Source organism: Rhipicephalus sanguineus, chromosome 3, assembly GCF_013339695.2.
Source record: "Rhipicephalus sanguineus isolate Rsan-2018 chromosome 3, BIME_Rsan_1.4, whole genome shotgun sequence".
Taxonomy (NCBI): domain Eukaryota; kingdom Metazoa; phylum Arthropoda; class Arachnida; order Ixodida; family Ixodidae; genus Rhipicephalus; species Rhipicephalus sanguineus.
The window spans coordinates 35,986,789-36,007,858 of record NC_051178.1 but is presented as its reverse complement, the minus strand read 5'-3'; the positions used below and the strand labels follow the sequence as shown (position 1 = coordinate 36,007,858).

The 21,070-nt window shown below is 47.9% G+C and overlaps 1 protein-coding gene across 1 annotated transcript in view; it reads left to right on the top strand.

Moving 5' to 3' along the window:
• LOC119386556 (tripeptidyl-peptidase 2) overlaps nt 1-21,070 on the top strand; it is a 218,980-nt gene that overhangs the window by 44,770 nt on the left and 153,140 nt on the right. Inside the window, exon 7 of the mRNA XM_037653838.2 lies at nt 10,717-10,782. Within this exon, the coding sequence (XP_037509766.1) occupies nt 10,717-10,782 (66 nt within the window). The remainder of the gene's footprint in view (nt 1-10,716; nt 10,783-21,070) is intronic.

The following is a 21,070-nucleotide window of genomic DNA, read 5'->3' as shown; positions in this document are numbered from 1 at the left end:
TGATTCTGACTAGACCGTGCATGACCGAATCTGGCTGGTTAATGTACGTGCTAATTCTGTTAAAAACCCTTCGTTTGCGCTGTTATTTATTTTCTTCTTTAATGTATTATATCGCGCGTTTTAGGACTATATATTGTGCGTTATTTCAGATGTGCTCGCGAAATCTCCGCGTAATTTGCGCACCCCCTTTTCGGAGCTCCAAATTCGCGAGAAAAAGTGCGCAAATTATGCGAGTAAATATGGTAGCTTAAATCCTCTTTCAGCTCCTGTCGGGTTCTGAAATTTGTCCCACCCAGCTGCTTCTTCCACTCGGGGAAGAGATGGTACAGTCAAATCTCGTTACAGCGAACCTCAGATTAATGACTATTTCAAAAATCCCCCACCAAATGTCCATTAGTTTAATGTAAAAATATTTCACCGCTACTACTTTCAGGATACCAAATGTTCCAGAATAACGTATCGAATTTTATTGCCCTTGCATCCCCACAACACTTCAAAATAATGAATAGCGAATTTAAAAAGTTACTCGCGGCAGTGAAAACGATGCAGAGCTTCGTACGTGCCACTGTCCTCATCATCACAACGCCCGCGTATTTCTCTATGCGCCTGCCCTATTCAAATGTGTGACAGCCCTGTCACCATCACCATTGCCTGTACTTTTCCGCATCAGGCTTCGCCTTGTTGTCTTTGTTTTGTCGGGCAGCTCTGTCTGTATGCTTGTTACACGGCTGTTTTCTCGCCTTTAGCTTGGTGGTTGTATGTTCACGATGAGCTCTGGAAGTGGCACGAAAAGAATGCGGCGACTATGAAAAATGCGACGTGAGTCACTTGTGGGATGAACTCGCCGAAGATTACCCGTGCATGCTTCACTAATGTTTGAACACTAGGCACAGTGCGACGACTAAGTATGCACATCGGCTAAACTGATGACTGATTAGATCCATACCATTTGTAGTGATAAGGAAACGGCGACGAGGACGACGAGAGCAAAGACGATGTTGAAACAGTGCACGCGAATCAACGCGAGGAATCGGTATCTAACGCCGATGCTTTGAAGTGCGTAAGAAGGATTCGTTTTACAGCAGTTGAGCTGCACCCATCAGGCTAAGATCACACTCTTCCTCAAATAAACGTGCACTCATTCCATAATATTTCGTGTTTGTTTTTTTGGCGCTTATAGAAAATAACATGATGTATACCCAGCACAAGCAGGCGACTCATTTGGTTGCATTTACGGTTTTTGCACGAATCTTTCCTTTTTTCACTATGACTTTTCAAAATAATGAATTATTTTTAGCGGTCCCTTGAAATTCGTTGTATCGAGAGTTGACTGTAGTCACTTGGGCTATGTCTGGGCTGTAGAGTGGGTGTGTGACAGTATCCCATCCAAATTTGTTGATGAGGTTGTTTGTTACAAAGGTGATGTGTGGACAAGCGTTGTCCTGATGGAAACACACTCCCTTCATAAACATGCCTCTCCTCTTGTTTTGAATCCTGCGACAAAGGTTCTTCTTCTCATAGTTCGCATTGATCGCTTACCAGGGGGCATCAATTGGAACAAAAATAACCCCTTCCTGCCCCAAAACACACTCGCCATCTCTTTGCCGGCAGACAATGCTTGTTTGAGCTTCCATGGCTTCTGCGACTCTAAATGTTTCCACTGATGAGATTGTGTTTCATTTTCAGTATAATGTAGTGGAGCCAGGCCTAGCCCCCAGTGACAACAGAGACCAAGAATTTCTCGCCATCAGTTTCTTAGGCCTGAAGAAATTCACAGGCCACTTCAACATATTGCCGTTTGTGGTTTTTTATAAGCATTCTCGGGACTGTTGTGCCAGAGCACCTGACCGAACGTGGAAGCAGGGATCAACCCCTGCATGCTTTGTCTGCAATCCGGGAAAACGGCCCCCGTCAACTGTTCTTCAAAGCTGCCCAGCTATGGAAAGGCTGCTCAACTCCTGCGGTGTAAAGGAGGTTCAACACCTGCGGCCTAAAAGAGCATTGCTATCAGGCAACCAGGAGAGGAGTCAACAGCTGCGTGCTGTTGTGCCTGGGCATCTGCTTTCGGGCAACCAGGAGAGGAGTCAGCACCTGTGTGCTGTGTGCCAGAGCATTGCTATCAGGCAACCAGGAGAGGAGTCAACAGCTGCGTGCTGTTGTGCCTGGGCACCTGCTTTCGGGCAACTTGGAGAGGAGTGAACACCTGGACTTCGGTCAGCACCTGCCTGGAGAGGACACGTCACAATGGAATGGTGCCTTATTTAAGACCAGGCTGGTCGGTTGTTAAGAGGTCAATGGGAGAGGAACGAGGTGGAACAGAGTCGAACCAGCCGACGTGGTCGGGCTGGCAGTCATGTTGCCTGAGAGCGAAAATATGTAAATAGTCTGTATATAAAATCTTTTCCTTCTTCACCTTGCCCTTACTGACTAGTCCGAGCACGATGCACACCCGTGTTCGCACCGGCCACGCAACCCGAGTCCCAACAGCGGTTCCAGAGGTGGGATGCAACGACGCGTATCCCCAGCAGCGAACCTGAGGGACGACATCGGACGATAGCGGTGGCGGTAGCGATGGACCACGCTACCTCATTCCTAACAGCGGTGGCAGCGGTGGGATGCCACGACCTCGTATCCTACGCTGAACACCCGAGGGGCCCTACCCCAGTCGTAACAGGACCTACCTTGCACGAACCTTGGCATACCCTAATGGCCTGCAAAATTTTGTCAAAGTAGATCTTGCTGACACCAGAGATCATCTCGCAGAGCTCCTAGACCGTCACCCTCCGATCTTTCAGCATTGTTTTTTCCACTTTTGCAATCGTTTCATCCGAAACCGATGGGCGTCCAGGACGCTGTTCGTCATGGACGTCTGTACGTCTGTCTTTGAATTCTCTGCACCATTTGCGTGCGTGTTGTATGCTCATAACTTTTCTCCATCGACTTCACAGAGTTGGGAATGAATGTCCATTGGCACAGTGTTTATAGTGCGCAAAAAACAAATCCTCGCACCTGGCGGGAGAAGCTAGTGGGAGCTCCATCTCTAGCGGCTACCAAGCCAAAGCTGTGCATCGCAGACAGCTCGCCGGTGCGTGGACTGGAAGAAGGGAAACCAAACTGTGTGCCGGTGTCACTGGATTCTGCAGTGACAAGGAACAGCGTTCCTTGTCACTGCAGCATCTTGGAAACCTTGTTTTATAGACAACCCTCATAGTTTGTGGTTTTATGACCATTGTTGAACTGTTGCACACGAAGATCACCTCGGTTCAATGTTCACAGAGAAGCTTTCTTTGCCTCTTCCTCCGACCTTCTGCTGCTGTGGTCTAGCTTGAGGAGCAGCGTGCCATGCACACCGCTGGGTTTCTTAAAGCACCACCAGATGGCACTTGCATCTGGAGCAGTGGTGCCCCACTGACTGTGGGAAAAAAAGAGATACCGAGCTCATCTTCACTGGTGTTGTAGGCGATGCGTGCATTGTGCGAGTCAAGTGTGGAGATGTGTACATCGCGTTGGCTGCCCTGGATGTCTGGCAGCAACGCAACTTAATGGGGGACGCGGCTTTCGTATAGCAAAAAATGGCAAAAAATCTATTTTTTGAAAATCACATTTTCAGTTTCTGTATCCCTTTTTCTATCCGATTCCAAAATACCTTCACTGAAAACCGCATAGAAGTGCTTTAAAAAATTTGTCGTGCCTCCCGACGTGACGAAAATTACGGAAATCACAAAAAACGCTGATTTTCAAAAAATCATAGCTCCGCAACAGCGCAACCGGGCATCAATATTTTGGGCTCGTTGGAAAGAGCCGTCTTCTGCGTCCTCAAATTCCCTGCCTCAGCTGGCCGCTCCATTTGTAAACAAGCGCACAAAAAGCAGATGTCCGAATGCCGTTTCGAGTCCTCCGATTGGCCGCGTCCGCCATGTTGCCCCAGTGCGCCCCGCCATTGGTCCAATGCTCGCTCAGAGAGCGTCGTCTGCTGCTTGCGTGTCTCAAGGTCACAGCAGTTGAAAGTCTTGCTACTTCGTGACGCGTTTGCACTTGTTCTGTGTTTACGGCTCGACTATCACTTACAACTACGTTTTAGTTTGGAGCTGCAAGTGGAAGCTTGATCAGATTACGATGGCGTTCAACAGTCGTAGCGAACATCGCAAACGCGTGTCTCGGACCGACCCTTTAGGGTTGACTCATCGGATCCGCGGTTCGAAGTTCTGCTTATCAGCACTTCGGACGTCGTGACAAAGATAATCGTGGGACGACTCTTTGTACTCGCAACCGCGCATTACATACTTTGAAATATCGGGCACCGTAGACTGCACGTCTACTGCTTGGTGTCGCAACTAGGCCTAACTCCGCTCACGGCGCCAACGTGTGAGACGAACCTCGAACTTTGCAGGCAAGAACAACGTGTTAGCAGACCCGCGGCAGTGTGCTTCTTCACAAGCAACGAAGCACATCGCCCGCCGGCTCTTCGGAACCGCGGATGGTCATTTTACACATCAGCAGCAGACTCCACAGCCAAGCTCGTCGCGCAGCGGCCATGCGTCAGTGCCCCGAAATGCGAGACCAAACACATTGCACGCTGATTTTTCGTTGTGGCGCCTAGGCATATTGCGCATCGTCACCGAATGCCGCCACCCGGCACATCTCGTGCTGACTTCCCAGGCTCCGCGGCTGAGCACTTCAAGGTGAAATGAAGCACTGGTGATGCAATTTAGGTGCGCGAGCCGTGCTTGATATCGCCACAAGCTCTCATGAATTTTCTGAAATAATGAGAGCCTCGCAGATTACCGTGTCCGTGACCAGGTGAATGATAAAGCGCATCATAGGCGATGTTTACAAATGAGCTGGAGTGAAGCAGGGAGATGAATTTGTATCTGCCCAATTCGCGTCTTGAATAAACTGCTAAGGAATTCCTATTCCACCAATGTCTTGGCCATAACTGCCTGTTATTTAGGAGGAAGGGATAGGTTGCCATGATGAGAGGCGCTCTTAGTATCCTATAAAAATGAATCAATGATCACTTGCAATCAAGACTGTTAATTATGTTGGTGATAGCATGAATACAAGAAAGCTGGCAAATCACAGTATATGGCCTAATCACATTACAGTGTCTTGTTTTCTGTCATGTTTATTACACCACTTCTTAACTTGCTTTAAAGTCCATGCTACATGTTCTTTGTAGATCAGAAAAGGATTTTAAGAAAAAGGGAACTAAGGCACAACAGATGAAAGGCAAAGGCCACATGTGCAAGAGGTCCAACGTCATAAGTAGAGGCCAGATTTTTAGGCATTAAGAAAGCTCTTCATGCTTGTTATGTGCTGCAGGTAGACACGGACCAGAAAAAACGAGGAAACAACAACACATGGTGATTGCGCATCACCCTGTGTTGTTTCCTCGTTTTTTCTGGTCCGTATCTACCTGCAGCGCATCGCAAGCATGAAGACGTACCAACTAGCCCCTATTGCTGCCTTATTAAAGGGACCGACAACCATTTGTCATGGTACCTATTTTCTTCAGTGCAGCGGAAAGCTTACCGGTCAGAGTGGTAACGTGGAAAATGCCGCGAAACATTTGTAATCAGAATTTTTCCATCTGCGGCGAATATGAAGTCATTATACACACGAGACAACATATGCTGCGAACAGTGAGCGCGAGAGTGGTTCGTGTTCGAGCGCAGTGAGTTACTGCGCATGCGTGCACTTCGCGCGCATGTGCCACAGCTCGACATGGTCCACTGGCGGCCGTGAAGGCAGCGCCGCTTCTCACAGTGCAGCTCCTTTTACCTCGTAAGCAGCACAGAATTGAGTGGGGCTGGATAAATAATATACATACTCTAACTTTGAGGACTAATTATGGCACTCATGACAGCGTCAGACTACGTACAGCAAAGTGATTGACTTCGTAATCCAGCTTCAAGGGTCTTCTGCTAGGCTGCGTGACATACCGGTTTTTGTTACTTTTACACACGATTTAAAAATATAAATCCTATTTGCAACACGAAAAGGATGCTGGAATCGGTCACTATACTTTACTGTCTTTTCATTTATACCAGGATCTAATCCCACGTTCTGGCCCATTGTCGGTCCCTTTAAAAAAGCTCGTTTTAGGAACCATAAATAGGCAGGCAAAACAATGTTTTAGGTCTCTAATTTTGTAAATACAGTCAAACCTTGTTAATAGTACCCGCTTCAAGCGTACTAACGGTTAAAATGTAGTTGTGACGAATGCTCAATCGAGTCTCATAGAGCCTAATGCATTTGCTGGTCGGTTCTGCCGTAATGTTTTGCCATACGCCTGCTGGTTAGTGCGTACCCTGCGTACCGCGATGACGTTTTGTGCCATAAAATTTTACTGCGCTGCTGAACTTTCCGACGCCACAATGAGCCGCCAAAGGTTTTCAGTCTTTTTGAGAAGTGCATAGATTGGTCGATCACTGATTCCTACTTCCGCGTGATTGCGATGCCTTTGCGGGTAAGCATCGAGAAAGAGCGAAGGTGAGGCGGCGACCACCGACGAACGCGCTAGCATGACTTATCGCCAACAACCTTATCACAATAAATATTTTCAGATATCTGCTCGGGCACGCGTGCGGTGCAGCACTACTTTAAGCCTACTGCATGCTTTTAATAGGCGATAACCTGAACTCGCTGGGCCGCCGATCGCTGCCGCCTCGTTGTGCGGGGCCGTGTTCAAGCGCGCGCCGCTTCTTAGAAACGAAAGCAGCTTGCTGTTGCGGAGTTGAGCGTTGCTGGTCGTGGGCGACGAGAAACCTCTTTGCATTGACGCTATCACGCTAAACGCATGCGTACGGTACAGCAAGCGTAGCGCTGTTGTAACCATACTACACGCGCTTCTGTCCGCTGCTAGGACCGCTAGAGCGTCGCGGAGTGCGCATTGCTTGCAGGATGTTCGTCGGCCTGTTAACCGAACAGGCTACTTGCCGCATCTGTGCACGGTCTGGAGTGAAGTGGGTACGTACACTCCCACGACAAATGCGTGTGTGCGGTACATCAAGTGGCCCAGCAGTGACGGCGTGAGCCGAGAAGGCGACGCGCTGCACGCAACTAGCCAGGAGACGATTGGCTCAACGCAGCCGTACCGCGTTTCACTGGAGCTGTGTCAGTTTTCGTTTAGTAGCAGATCGCGGTACAGACACACACACATATATCGCGGAAAGCCTACACTGTCTGTTCTGTCGCTATGTCGGTCACTGTGTATACCAGACCCTGTAATAGTTCCGAAATGCTCCTTGGCGTCGCCACCACGCGCTATCGGCACTTTTGGACGGTCGTGCGAGAGTACCAGAATCTTTTCTCCACTTTAGCAAAAAGAAAGAAAAGGCTTTGCAGTGGGTACTTTAGGCAATATTTGCTGTGGCACTGCATTTCTTTGCTGGCGGCGATGGTGTACGCGAGGAGATGCAGATTTTTACTTCGTGGTTAATGCGTACTACCGTTTAGTGCTACCGTTTAGTGCGTAGTTATGCTGTGTTCCCGGCAGGTACGCATTAACGAGGTTCCACTGTTTAGGCACAACGAATTTTCACATAAATGCAAATAATTTCAAACGAAGATGTGCACGACCTTTATCTACGACAGGAGGAGGAGGAGGAGGAATAAACTTTTATTGAGACCAGCAATTTGTTTGGCTGGGCCTAGGCCTCCCACGTGGGGACGTCGAGGTCTTGCCTCTCCGCCGCCTCGCGGGCCTGCTGGGTCACCCAATACGACAGGAAAACAAAAAGATTTTTGCTTGAGATGGTACAAAGGCGCCAACAGTTGAACGTAGTCGTGCAATTGTGCTTTGTCCCGCGCTGTTAGCAGAACAAGGTCTCTCCTGTGCATATTGAAAGGGTTTGCAGCGCAAGCAGGGTAGTGCTGAAGGAAAGGCGTAAAAGCGAGGAACGGAAAGCAAAGAGGGATGACATGAGTGCTGAAGAGGGACGACGCAGCACTCGTGTCGTCCCTCTTTGCTTTCCGTTCCTTGCTTTTACGCCTTTCCTTCAGCACTACCGTGCTTGCGCTGCAAACCCTTTCAATATGCACTTTAACCAACTAGCCCAAATAGCCGTTCGTCGTCTCTCCTGTGTTCTGCACTGTGAGTCAAGTGTCCACTATCGAATCAACACACTCCTGGGTGTTGTTCTTTTTGGCATGATTGAGAAGGGCAGAGCAAGAGCAGATGGCCAGATCGCTAAAAGACCAGGAGGAAGGGGTGCCTGCTATTAGCCGGGAGCCGGGTCGAATCACATAGTGCCAATTTCTCCCCTGGCAGGGAACCACTGGCATAGCCATGCAGAGAGTGGGGAAGGGGGGCGGGGTGCTCCCAAAAATTTTCGGTTTTGCATGTTTATATATACATGCACACAGACAAACGCACACATGAACATACATAAAGTATGGTTGAACCCCCCTTTCCTCCGGAAAAAAAATTTCTGGCTACGCTACTGCAGTACTCGCTGCTACGACTGTTCACCTTGAATACCACTACTGCAGTAGCGTAGCCAGTGCTGGTGGACCATCTCAGGGCTGTCCAGAGGGCCCGTGTGGCGGCAGAAGGGCTTGTCTTCTCTGTCCCGACATGGGAGCAGCCCTCATCAGTCCCGGACTGAATCCGCAGGACATCAATAGTTATTCATACCATACCATACGCTACTGCAGTGAACACCTTAAAACGTAAATTACAAACAAAACAAAAGCCGCCTGTACATCAAATTTTCTTTCCTTTTTTTTCTCTTCACTCTCCTTTCTGCTGACAGCTCTCCACGGTTTCGCATTTGCCAACCGCTCGTGCCATGTCAGTGCGGCGGAGAGTGCTTGTCGGCATGTCCAACTTAACTACTGCTAGCGGTTGTTTCCAGGAGTTGGTTGAACTAGAGGACTACGTTGAACCCAATAGTTCTGAACAGTCAGTCTTGCACGGTAACATGAATAACGGTGTCAAACTGCACCCGGGAGCTAAATTTGAGGCTAAGTAGTATTCATATAAGCGCCAATTTCGAAAATAGGCATTTATAGGTATTTGTAAGCATTTGGGCACAAACGCCAAAAATAGGCATTATAAAAACACTATTAAAGCCCTTCTTAACCTTTAATTCATGCTCATATATCAAAATGGCTCGATAGGAGTGCCTATTCGTTCATTTCGAATGCTTAGAAATTTCAAACAATTTAAATTTATCTCAAAGCGAATTTGAATACTGTAATATTCACATATGCCTAGTCAGTTACCTCTGAAGCGATTGCACTCGTTCATGAAACTGATGTTGGTGATGATAAAACTTTCTGCTGGGTGAGTTGATTCATACTTGCAAGGAAAAATGATTGTGCACAAACTGGAGGAGGACGCGCTCATCTGTGTTTTCGGCATCCTTGTCTAGTTTGTGCACAACCATCTTTCTTGCATGTCTGTGGCAAGGCTGGTATCTTTCAAGTGACCCCAATTGGTGAGAAAATGACATCGCCTTTTTTTTGGGGGCACATCGCGGAGCTCACTCTTCATGATCCCAAATTCGAAGGTTGTTCTCACCTTGTGAAGAATGGAACTGAGTTAATTCTGCTGCACGAGGCAGAAAGCTGCATTGAGCAGCTTGAATTGCAAGCGAAGGCTGCATTGAGCAGAATGAATTCCAAGCGAAGGCAAAAACAACAGTGCAATCTTTTCCTGTAAGAGCACTGCTTCAACAAAGTTTAAGTAACCAGCCAGTATTTTTTAGAGCATTGCACAGTTGTCAGCTATGCCGCCATCAGTTCTATGAAGTTATGTTGATATTCTGCTATAAAGCCGGCTTACAAGACTTGTTGAGCCAATGCAGAGTGGCAACCGTAATTTGTGAAGCACTAATGGTTTTTTCTCAATTCTTAAACAGCGCCACAATGTTGTAGAAACAGAGAAAGTGGCCACCATAGACAGATGGATTTTGTTATCTTGTGATTCTAGACCGCAACATTTTTGTTTCTATGGCGTGCAGCAGTTTAAGCTGCATATTCATTGGTCTGAATGAAGTGCAAGTGGCTCGGCTCGGTAAACATAATAGCATTTGCGTCACAGCACACAAGGTTTCAGCAACAAGCTGCCCAGGCAGAACTGGCGCTATAGATTTGGTTGTCTCATAATACTACAATGTGTTGGAGCTGAATTCGTTTTGGCTTTGTACGTGACGTGCAACCGCTGTGAAGAGGACTTCATTGGTGTGACATCAAATCTTGGCTGTTGGATCTCAGGTTCAACAGGAATTTTTTGTCATTGAACTCTTTTTTTTTTTGAACTATCATATTACTCAAATATTCTCACGGTACTTTCAGTGTAAAAATGAATCCATTTGTGACTATATTTTCCATAAAAGGTCATATTTCGAGTTAACAAAATTTCGCTATAACCAGCGCACTGTTTAAAAGTAAGTTGCCGATTTTACCGACTTCAGTGCTCCGAGGTTCAACTGACTTTGTGATATGCTGTTTTGGTATGTGGGGTTTGAGGGTAGCAAGGCTCAACCGTTGTTTCTGTTCCAAATTAGGCACCTCACAGTTATCAGTGAATGCTGACGGATACAGGATAAAATTTTGAAAATTCATTAAAAATGTAAGTAATACCTTTTAAAGTGGCCACAGTGAATACCAGAAAATGCAGCCAACTTGTGCCTCTTGACCACAAGGGTCAGTGTTTTTAATGTTAGGCAGTTCATAATCTGACCTGCCATTCATTTTTTTAAATTTCAGACTGCCTCAACTACGCCGTCAACATACATGATGAGGGGAACCTGTTGGAGATTGTGGGCAACTGCTGTGAGTACGGTTGGAAATTGCATTCTCTTCTCTGTTGACATCTGGAAATAGTGAAAAACAAAATGAATATTGGGCGGTGCAATTCACTTTGTTTTTTGTTTAGCAAGGCCTCTGACCATGTCAGTGTGCTTGCTTCATTTGTTACTACTATTGATAATTTGCGCTACTTCATAGCAGGTTCAATACTACTGCATTCGTTGTTGTGCTGGCGCTCATTACGATTTGCAGGCTGATAGTTGGACAGGTGCTCTTGCAGTGTTGAAGGCTACATGGTGGCAAGCGTGCGTTCACATGGCAGGGCTTGTCAAACACATGTTTGTTCACTGTCATGTTCCAGATAAGCTGCAGTTACAGCCTGCAAAATTGGGCTAGTTGGTTTAACTTCATAGCTGCTTTTACGATGAAGCTGCAGTTGTGTGCAGCACGACCTTGAAGATTGGGATTGAGTGCATTGCTGGAGGCCATGCCTTATTCAAAACCTCTGTCAAAACCACGATTTAATATTCAGGCACACAGGGGCTTTGGATTAATTTTGACCGACTGGCACTAATAAAGGCACCGACAACCGCTGAGAACACAAATTGAGATAACCCCACTAATAGAAGGATGGTCTATTGCATTGTCTAAAACGTAACCCTGTTTTTCTCATTAAACGTGGATTTATATTTTTATTTCTTCACTCAAAATTACTTTTGGTGCCTCTGGCAGCATAAAAGTGAATGTGCACATGTACCTATCATGTGACCTTTTACTGGTGTATGCTATTAATTGTCTCTATGTTAGTGTTGAAATACAACACACTTCTTATTATAATCTCTTGTAACGTAAAACATGCAGATATGCATTCGTTTGCACTGAGCAGAACAGTGGCGCCACCTTCGCTTGACCTATGACCCGATCGATGCTCATGAGCGGCAGCATGAACGTTGTTAGCTGAGGGTCTAGCGGCACCTGCCAACATGTTGGAAAAGTACGAAGAGCGCCTTGCGGCCTCCTAGATTACTGCCGGAACTAATTGTGGAGGCCACGAGCACCTAGCTCGCGAGGCGGTAAAGAGATCTAACGTGACGACGAGCATTCGGAAAACTTATTCTACCTGCTTTTTATATTCCAAAACGGTCGAAAATATCAATATGGATGTGGTTAACCACAGTTTCGCCCGCTCCTGTGAAAGCAAAACCTTGAGCATAATGCGAGGAGGACTATTGGCATCGCTCTCGCTTCACAGCGTTGCTAGAGGACATGTACATACAGTTCAGGGGCTTTTCAGATTGAAAAATACTGTTAATAAAATAATCACACGCTTTTTTGATTAACCGCTGCAGCTACAAACACTACTAAGGGTGAGCTTTCTTTTGCGTCGTAAAAAACTGGGTCGAGAGAAATCAGTTGTCGGTCCCTTTAAGCATACGCTTAAGTCAAGGTTATAAGCATTGCACTTTCACCCTCATTGAATGTGCAGAGCAGTGCCATAGCTGCTGCAGTACGTAGAGATGTCTGGCACGTCTACAAATTTCGCCCAACATTGTTCAGTTTCACTTTGCTGGAATAACACAAGGAACAAGGCTTCTTCACAAAAATTTTTAGAATCTGTCGAGTACGAGCTGAGTTACAGGAAGAGCTTTCTCTTCTTGTCCCAGCGAGCATGCTAAAACACAGAAGAGGGAGGGATGAAAGAGAGCACTTTTCCCGTGTTCCTAGAACGCGTGCGACCGACGTAGAAGGGTTGCACACAGCTCACTTGCTCGCGGTGCGGGCACCCCGCGGCACGCTGTGCTCCTGCAGTAACTAATAGCCGTGTCCTTTGGGTATGTGATGTGGTTGATCTTGGGTATATGGCATCATCTGTGTAGAGAATAGCGAGCAATTTCTAACTGAATTTCAACTTTTGTTGTGAATTTCCTGCCACATGCTGCACTTTAATGCTTGGCACACATGTTGGTGAAGCCTCGACTACTGATCGGCAGCATTTTCTGGCCATGTTCAAAAAGTGTTGCAGGGGCCCTTTAAAATCTCTCCTGGATACACCTCGATAACGTGCCATAGAAGGACCGTTAACTTGACGAGCTCTGTCATTAGGGGTTGTTTTAAAAAGTCTGTAAGCAGGTGTTCTAGGTGAGCATATTGTAGCGTATTGAAGAGGGGAAACACAAACACTCGTTTATTGTAGGTGAACTTGTGCCAAGATAACTAGGTGCAAACTCAAGGAGTCCGCTATAGCGTGCCACACATAAAAAGTGTCCGTTCGGCGAACGCACTTCTTCTTCTCGCCCGCAGGTCAACTCACAGTCTCGTGACCGTGCGCGAGAGGCATGCGTTGCGCGGCCACATGAAGCACGAGCAGGCGCGAGACGTTGCGGACGCTAACCCAGCGGCCCGCTGGCTTCTTGGTAGAGAAAACTTATTGTCGGCAGTCTCTGCGGCATTAGCCCCCTCCGGATTACGCATCGTCCCGATGCGCGATGGGGTTAAGTAGACAAGAAGGGAGCGTTTTCACTGTCTCTCGTAATAGGGTTTCATGCGCACTACGTGTACGACCTCCGCAGTGTTTTGCCGTTTTGAGCGCTCGTGTCCATCGGGGATGACTTGGTAGTTTAGGTCACTAAGTCGTCGGAGAACCTTATATGGACCAAAGTACCGACGGAGGAGCTTTTCTGAGAGCCCGCGGCGTCTTATTGGTGTCCATATCTACACTTTATCGCCTGGATGGTACTGAACTTCTCGGCGGCGCAGGTTGTAGTGGCTTGCGTCCTTGCGTTGTTGTTGAATTATTCGGTGACGTGCCAGCTGGCGCGCTTCTTCAGCTCTTTGTAGAAAGTCGTCAACTTCAGATGGCTCGTAATTGTCGTTGTCTACTGGTAACATCGCGTCGAGTGTCGTAGTGACAGTGCGGCCGTAGACCAGCTGAAATGGGGGGACGCGGGTAGTCTCCTGTAGGGCCGTATTGTAGGCGAAAGTTGCGTATGGCAGGATTTCGTCCCACGTCTTATGCTCAATGTCAACATACATCAATAGCATGTCAGCAATGGTTCGGTTTAGGCGTTCCGTCAACCCGTTCGTTTGTGGGTGTTATGCAGTGCTTTTTCTATGACTGGTATTAGTCATCGTCATCAAGGACTGCATCAACGCAGATGTGAAGGCTGCTCCTCGATCGGTAATCACGACCATTGGGGCACCATGTCGAAGAACTATGTTTTGAACGAAAAACTTGGCAACTTCAGTTGCCGTTCCTCGCTCAAGGCAGCCGGTTTCAGCGTACCGTGTCAAATAGTCCGTCGCGATGACGATCCACCTTTTCCCTGATGACGACATTGGAAACGGTCCGAGAAGGTCCATTCCCACTTGTTGAAATGGAGTCTTAGGAGGGTCTATGGGCTGGAGAAGGCCGGCCATCTTGAGGGGTGGTGCTTTGCGCCTTTGGCATTCGCGACATGTCTTCACGTAATGCCGCACAGAGGCAAACAACTTGGGCCAGTAATATTTTTGGTGAATTCTGGCGAATGTTCGACTGACGCCCAAGTGGCCCGCCGACGGTTCATCGTGACAAGCTTCTAAGATTTCAGGCCTCATGGCTGACGGTACAACGAGTAGGAACTTCTCCTTGTTGTGCTCAAAGTTCCTCTTGTAGAGTGCATTAGCTCGGAGACAGAATGAGGATAATCCTCTCTTAAATGCGCGTGGAACTTGGACGTCAAACCCTTCGAGATGCTTTATCAATTGGAGCAGTTCTGTGTCAGCCCGTTGATGCTCGGCAATTTCTGAGGTTTCCATTACACAAAAGAATGGGAAGTCCTCTTCTTCTGAAGGAGTAGAGTCGAGTGGCGAGCGTGACAAGCAATCAGCATCGTTGTGTTTTCTGCCAGACCTATATACAACGGTAATGTCGTATTCTTGGAGCCTGAGGCTCCATATCGCAAGTCGTCCCGACGGGTCTTTTAAGCTTGCCAGCCAACAAAGTGAGTGGTGGTCGCTGACGGCATAGAGTTTCCTAAAATGACCTAGAGGGAACTCTGGCGCTGCGATCGTTCAGCCACCATGGGAATGATGGGTAGTACACGGATTTGCCTAGTCTTCATGCTTGTGGGCTTCGAACGCACTTGTGGCTTTGTTTATTGCTATGTTTTGGTTTTCTTTTGGATAAAAGAATGAATCATTGTGAACTTCGTGACCAGATTTGAATCGGTGAGCCTAAAGAAGTTAAAGTGGTGAAGTGAAACTGCTGATTTTTACTGAACTTCGTTTTGCGACAAAGCGGATGCAGGCGACGCGGAGCCAAACGGAGCCGAAAGAACGAAGTTTAGACAAATCCGTGTACTACCCATGATTCCCATGCTAAGTGCGATGCATTGCAGCTCCCATAGACACTAGCGCCAGAGTTCCCTCTAGTAAGTATTGTAAGAAACGCTATGGCTGACGGCACGGAACGGCCTGCCGTAGAGGTATGGCCTGAATTTGCTGATAGCCCATATGACTGCCAAGCACTCTTTTTCTGTCGCGGAGTAATTTCTCTCAGGTTTTGAAAGGGTGCGGCTCGCATACGCTATCACTTTCTCTGCTCCATTTTGCCACTGAACGAGGACCGCGCCGAGGCCAAGATTGCTTGCATCTGTATGGACTTCCGTGTCGGCGGTCTCGTCGAAGTGGGCGAGGATAGGCGGGGCTTGCAAACGTTGCTTCAATTCACTAAAAGCCATCTCTTGCTCAGCATGCCAAACGAATGGTACCTCCTCTTTCGTGAGTCTTGTTAGAGGTTCGGCAATTTTTGAGAAATTTTCCACAAATCGCCTATAGTAAGCGCATAAACCCAAAAATCGACGCACCTCTTTCTTGTCTCTTGGCTTTGGAAATCGTGCGACGGCCGCAGTCTTGTCGGGGTCCGGGCCAACACCTTCAGCGCTGATCACATGACCCAGGAATCGAAGCTTCTCAAATCCAAACTGGCACTTTTCCGGTTTAATTGTCAAGCCAGCGGATTCAATAGCCTGAAGTACTAAACGTAGTCTCTCTATGTGCTGCTCAAACGTTGCCGAAAAGACCACTGCGTCGTCCAGGTAGACTAAACAAGACTGCCATTTGAGGCCCGAGAGGACACTGTCCATCATGCGCTGGAATGTCGCTGGCGCACAACAGAGGCCGAATGGGAGTGCTTTAAACTCATACAGGCCGTCCGGGGTTACGAAAGCAGTCTTTTCACGGTCTCTTTCATCCACTTCAATTTGCCAATACCCGCTTTTTAAATCCAATGAAGAAAAATATCTTGCGTTCCGGAGCCGATCCAATGTATCATCGATTCGAGGCAAGGGGTATACATCCCGCTTGGTCACGCTGTTCAGTTTGCGGTAGTCGACACAGAATCTCAACGTATTGTCCTTCTTCCTCACAAGAACTACCGGCGATGCCCATGGGCTTTTGGACGGCTGAATGACATCGTCCTCCAACATCTCTTGTACTTGACCCTTTATGATCTCTCGTTCTTTCGGCGATACTCGATATGGATGTTGGTATACTGGCCTTGTTTCGTCTGTTATTATTCTGTGCTTAACAATCTGGGTGCGCCTAACTTTTGACGAGGTGGAGAAACATCCTGCAAAATCTCTTATCAGGTCTTGTATGATTTTCTTCTCGGCTGGCGACAGATTTTGGCTGATTGCAACTGTTCCTCCGACATCATGCACAGTTTCTGAGGCAGGTGGTCCTGACGCCAGGCTACTTAAATCTGTCACAGCTGCAAAACTGTGTAGAAAGGCGATGGCAGTGTTTCTTGCAACATGCTGAATTTCATTTCTGAAATTCGTGAGCAATACATTGGCACACCCACCACGTAACTGAATAATGCCCCGAGCTATGCAAATGCCTTTCTTCAGCAGCAACTCGACGTTGGCATCCGCTATGCCTTCATAGTCGACGAATGCGTCATTCCTTACGCCAACCAGCATGCTGCATCGTGGTGGCACCGTTACGTCATCGTCGATAACACGCAATGCAGGACACTCCGGCTCCTTCGTGTCTATGGCCAGCTTCGTCGAGAAAGAAACGCTAGAATTCTGCAGGTTGATTATAGCACCGTTCGCCAACAGAAAATCCATCCCGAGTATTACGTCCCTCGAGCATTCTGGAAGTACGACGAAATCAGCAAAGTAAATAGAACCTTGAATTCCGATTCTTGCGGTACATCTTCCCAGAGGTGTAATGAGATGGCCCCCAGCCGTACGTATTTGTGGTCCACTCCAAGGCGTCAAAACTTTCTTTAAGTCCTTTGCGATAGCATAGTTTACGACTGAATAATCGGCACCTGTGTCGACTAAAACATTCAATTCACACCCGTCTACGGTAACGCGCAAGTCCGAAGAAATTTTTTTTTTACTTATCTTAGTCCTCGTATTCTGCTCGTCGCTGCTGCGCTGGGGCCTTGACGGAGGATCTTCGCTTTGTCGGACATCAGCGGCCTTGCCTCCCCAGGTCGCTGGCTTCAGTTTTCCTGACGGGGACTCATTGAATGGCGCCTCGTTGAGCTTGAAGTTGGTGAACTTGAACGCCGAGGGCTTGGCGATCGATAACGAGCAGGCGCTGGTGACCTTGGCTCGTGCTGGAAACTAGCAGCTGGAAATTGATGCCTTGACAAGTAGTCCTCGATTTCGACGGGTCTTTCACCATTTCAGGGGCATGGCGCATTTACGGAAAACCCGCGGAGACCGGCTCTTCGATATGGGCACATTCTGTAAAGGTGTCCAGCTTCTCCGCAATGAAAACAAAGCGGCGTCCTGTCGGGTGTGCGCCACACGTCGCTTTTTCGTGGCCTCAGATCTCCTTGAAAAGGTGAGCCGCTCGAAGCCGATGGACGGCCACTGGGGGCTGCAAACGAAGCACTGTGCACGACGGGTTGGCGCAAAGCGTCGGCGTACGTTGGTACTCGACGTTCCTGCAATGGCTGTTCGAGTCGAACAGGTTGCGCCTCGGGTTCCGCTTGCAGAATGGCGTGACGAACTTCATCCCGAATAACAGTGGCAAGAGGTGAGACTGTCGGCGTAACTTGTGGGTGCAGAAGCTTTCGAAGCTCTTCCTTTACAATGGATCGTACCATTTCCCTCAGCGCTTCGCTGTTGCTGCCCATGCTTGTCGAAAGGACCTCTGCAGGTACACTACTGGCATCACGGTTGTAGTGACGGGAGCGCTGCTGCAATGCGCGCTCTATGGTCGTGGCTTCGCTGCGGAACTCAGCAACGGTGCGTGGTGGGTTGCGAACCAACCTTGCGAATAAGTCCTGTTTGACTCCTCGCATCAGGTGACGCAGTTTTTTCTCTTCGGTCATGTTCGGATCGGCGCGTCTGAAAAGGCGGGACATATCCTCGATATACATGCCAACGCTCTCGTTCGTGCGCTGGTTTCTGGACTGGAGAGCATTCTCTGCCTTCTCTCGACGATCGGTGCTGGCATACGTAGCGACCAGATGTCGTCGAAACTCTTGCCAGGTCGGTATCACCGCTTCGTGGTTTTCATACCATGTCCTCGCTGCATCCTCCAACGCGAAGTACACGCGGCTCAGTTTTCTTGCCTTGTCCCAGCCGTTGATGTTCGCCACCCGCTCGAAGTGTTCCAACCAGTCCTCCACATCTTCGTACGTATCACCGTGGAAGGGCTCAGGCATGCACGGTGGGGACACGATGAGTTCGGATGTCACCGGGCTGGCCATCGTTCTTTCGTTGGCAGTGGACGATGCCTGTGTTGCCGGAGCAGTAGGGAGCGGTCCAAATTCAGGCGGGTCTCCTCGGAGGCGGCGGCTTGCACGCTGGTGTACCGGAGTCAGTTCGCCAGGTTCCAATCGCTGAGGGTTAGGGCTCCGCTCTCTTGCACCCAGGGGACTTCCAATCATACCCCGCACCTCCACCAGAATGTAGCGTATTGAAGAGGGGAAACACAAACACTCGTTTATTGTAGGTGAACTTGTGCCAAGATAACTAGGTGCAAACTCAAGGAGTCCGCTATAGCGTGCCACACATAAAAAGTGTCCGTTCGGCGAACGCACTTCTTCTTCTCGCCCGCAGGTCAACTCACAGTCTCAAGACCGTGCGCGAGAGGCATGCGTTGCGCGGCCACATGAAGCACGAGCAGGCGCGAGACGTTGCGGACGCTAACCCAGCGGCCCGCTGGCTTCTTGGTAGAGAAAACTTATTGTCGGCAGTCTCTGCGGCAATATTTTCCCATTTTGAACCTACAGAAATTATTCTTGGTTGACCAGCAGCTGAAAATCTCCCTTGGTTTGCGTTGCTCATAGTCACAGGCCTCAACATGTCGAGAAGACGCAACACGGGTATTGTCAATGTGCTAACTGACTTTCCTTTGGAATGAAAGTGGCACACTACCATTTGCGCTTTATGGGGAGCAGCTATGACACACACAAGTTGCAGTCACGCACGGAATGAACCAATGTGAACGTGCAACAAAATGTGCGCCGCCTCCATTTTGTCATAGAAATGACACTCCATTTTGCCCCTACGGCAGAAGGCTCTTGCCAATGTCGCAAACGTGGTTTTGGTTTCATACTCGATTCTGCAGGCAAGTTTTAGACTCATTTTATTGGAAAAAAGCTGTGAGTAAATATAGTATGTAGGATTGGTCTCACGCCACTCAGGGCACCACATGAGGGTTTCAATGCAAGCCACAGTGACAGAATAGGTACAGTAGTGCCATGCTTACTTTTTAGGTACAAAGCACCTTAGGGGCTCGGCTTGTCGGCGTCTAATGTCACGGTGTGTCATGTAGGCACGGTCCATCACGAAGCGGGTATGCACCATAAAAATGGGGTCAATCCCACTACTCATCACTGGTCCACCAAAAATGAAGAAGGCAACAGATAGCCCAACAAATAGCCGACGATGTTAGTGGAGCTGAAACATTCTTCCCTACATGCCGTAGGGAACTGAAACCGGGCTTGTAGGGAAGAAGAAGAACCACCACCTTCGGGCAAGCTGCATTCTGACGCAGTTTTCGGACGACGTTAGTGGAGCGGAAACACCCTTCCCTACATTTCCGGTTTTAGGCTTGGCACCACTAGTGCCTCATCAAAGAAATCTCTCTCAAAACACTGCATGCTTCGCCCTTCCCCAGATTTCACGTTAGTGCAGCTGAAACACCCTTGCCTACATGCTTCGCACCTAGAAAGAAAAAGAAGCAGCATCACCTTGGGGCTGAACTGAAACGGGGAATGTAGGGAAGAAGAAGAAGAACCTTAGCGTAAGCTGCATTCTGACGCAGCTTTTCTCTCTATTTTCATGCGACCGGCTTATTACAAGGGTAACTACCACTCTGCACTGGCTGCGCCAGAATGTCTGGAAACCTTCCCGATTGTTTAGGCTTTTCTGATAAGATTGTGCATGCAATGCGAGTAGTTGAGTTTATTCTGGAACTTGTACGGGCACCAACGATAATGCTGGAATGTTTGATCCTGCATTTGTAAAAGCTGATTGCCACTGTCAGTGTGCAGGTGTTATTGCTTGTACGTTGTAGTTACTTGCTGGGAACAAGGTCGCCCAATGAACTGTTCATTCCTTACTGGCTTAAGTTCTATGTCCTTCACCGTCACGACTGTAGCTTTGCTTGCACTGATTATCGCAGCGCATTGAACCTGTATTTTCGTTGGCTATCGTGTGGCTTACGGCCACTGTGAGGAGGACTTTGCTGCGGCTGTATCAAGTAGTGGTTTGTGGATCTTGGGTTCCTCAAAGTTGGTTTCGTTACTTTTATTGAATTTTTTTTACTGCCCTAATATGCAAACATTTTTGTGACGCCTTCCATGTCAAAAGAAATATCTCTATGACTATCGTATTTTCACATATTCACCTATGTATTTCAGTATAACCAAGTCAACTACCTATTTTACTGACTTTTTTGGATGTTTAACTGTACAAGTATTCTTGCCATCTTTTGTCAAAACCGTATTTATGATGCTCAGCATGTACTTTCCTCAAGGACTCACTTGAATGCTTGAACTGGCAAATGTGTTGAAACTCTCCTCCATGTTAACAAGCTTTCCAGGATTCGGAAAAATTAGTGCTTTCGTGCGATCAGAATTGCATATTTAAATCTTTTTGGTGAGCTAGTGAGAGGTTTTGTTTCCAATTGCCAGAGGGACAAATTTTTTTCATGTGGTGGGACATTCGGTAAGGTGATTAGTTTTGAATCAACATATCGTACTTGTTTATGAGCCATTGAAAGAAAAACCACAGTATGTTGCCAACAAGTACAAACATACAACAAGCTGAGCATGACTGGCTTGATTGTCCTTGTCTAC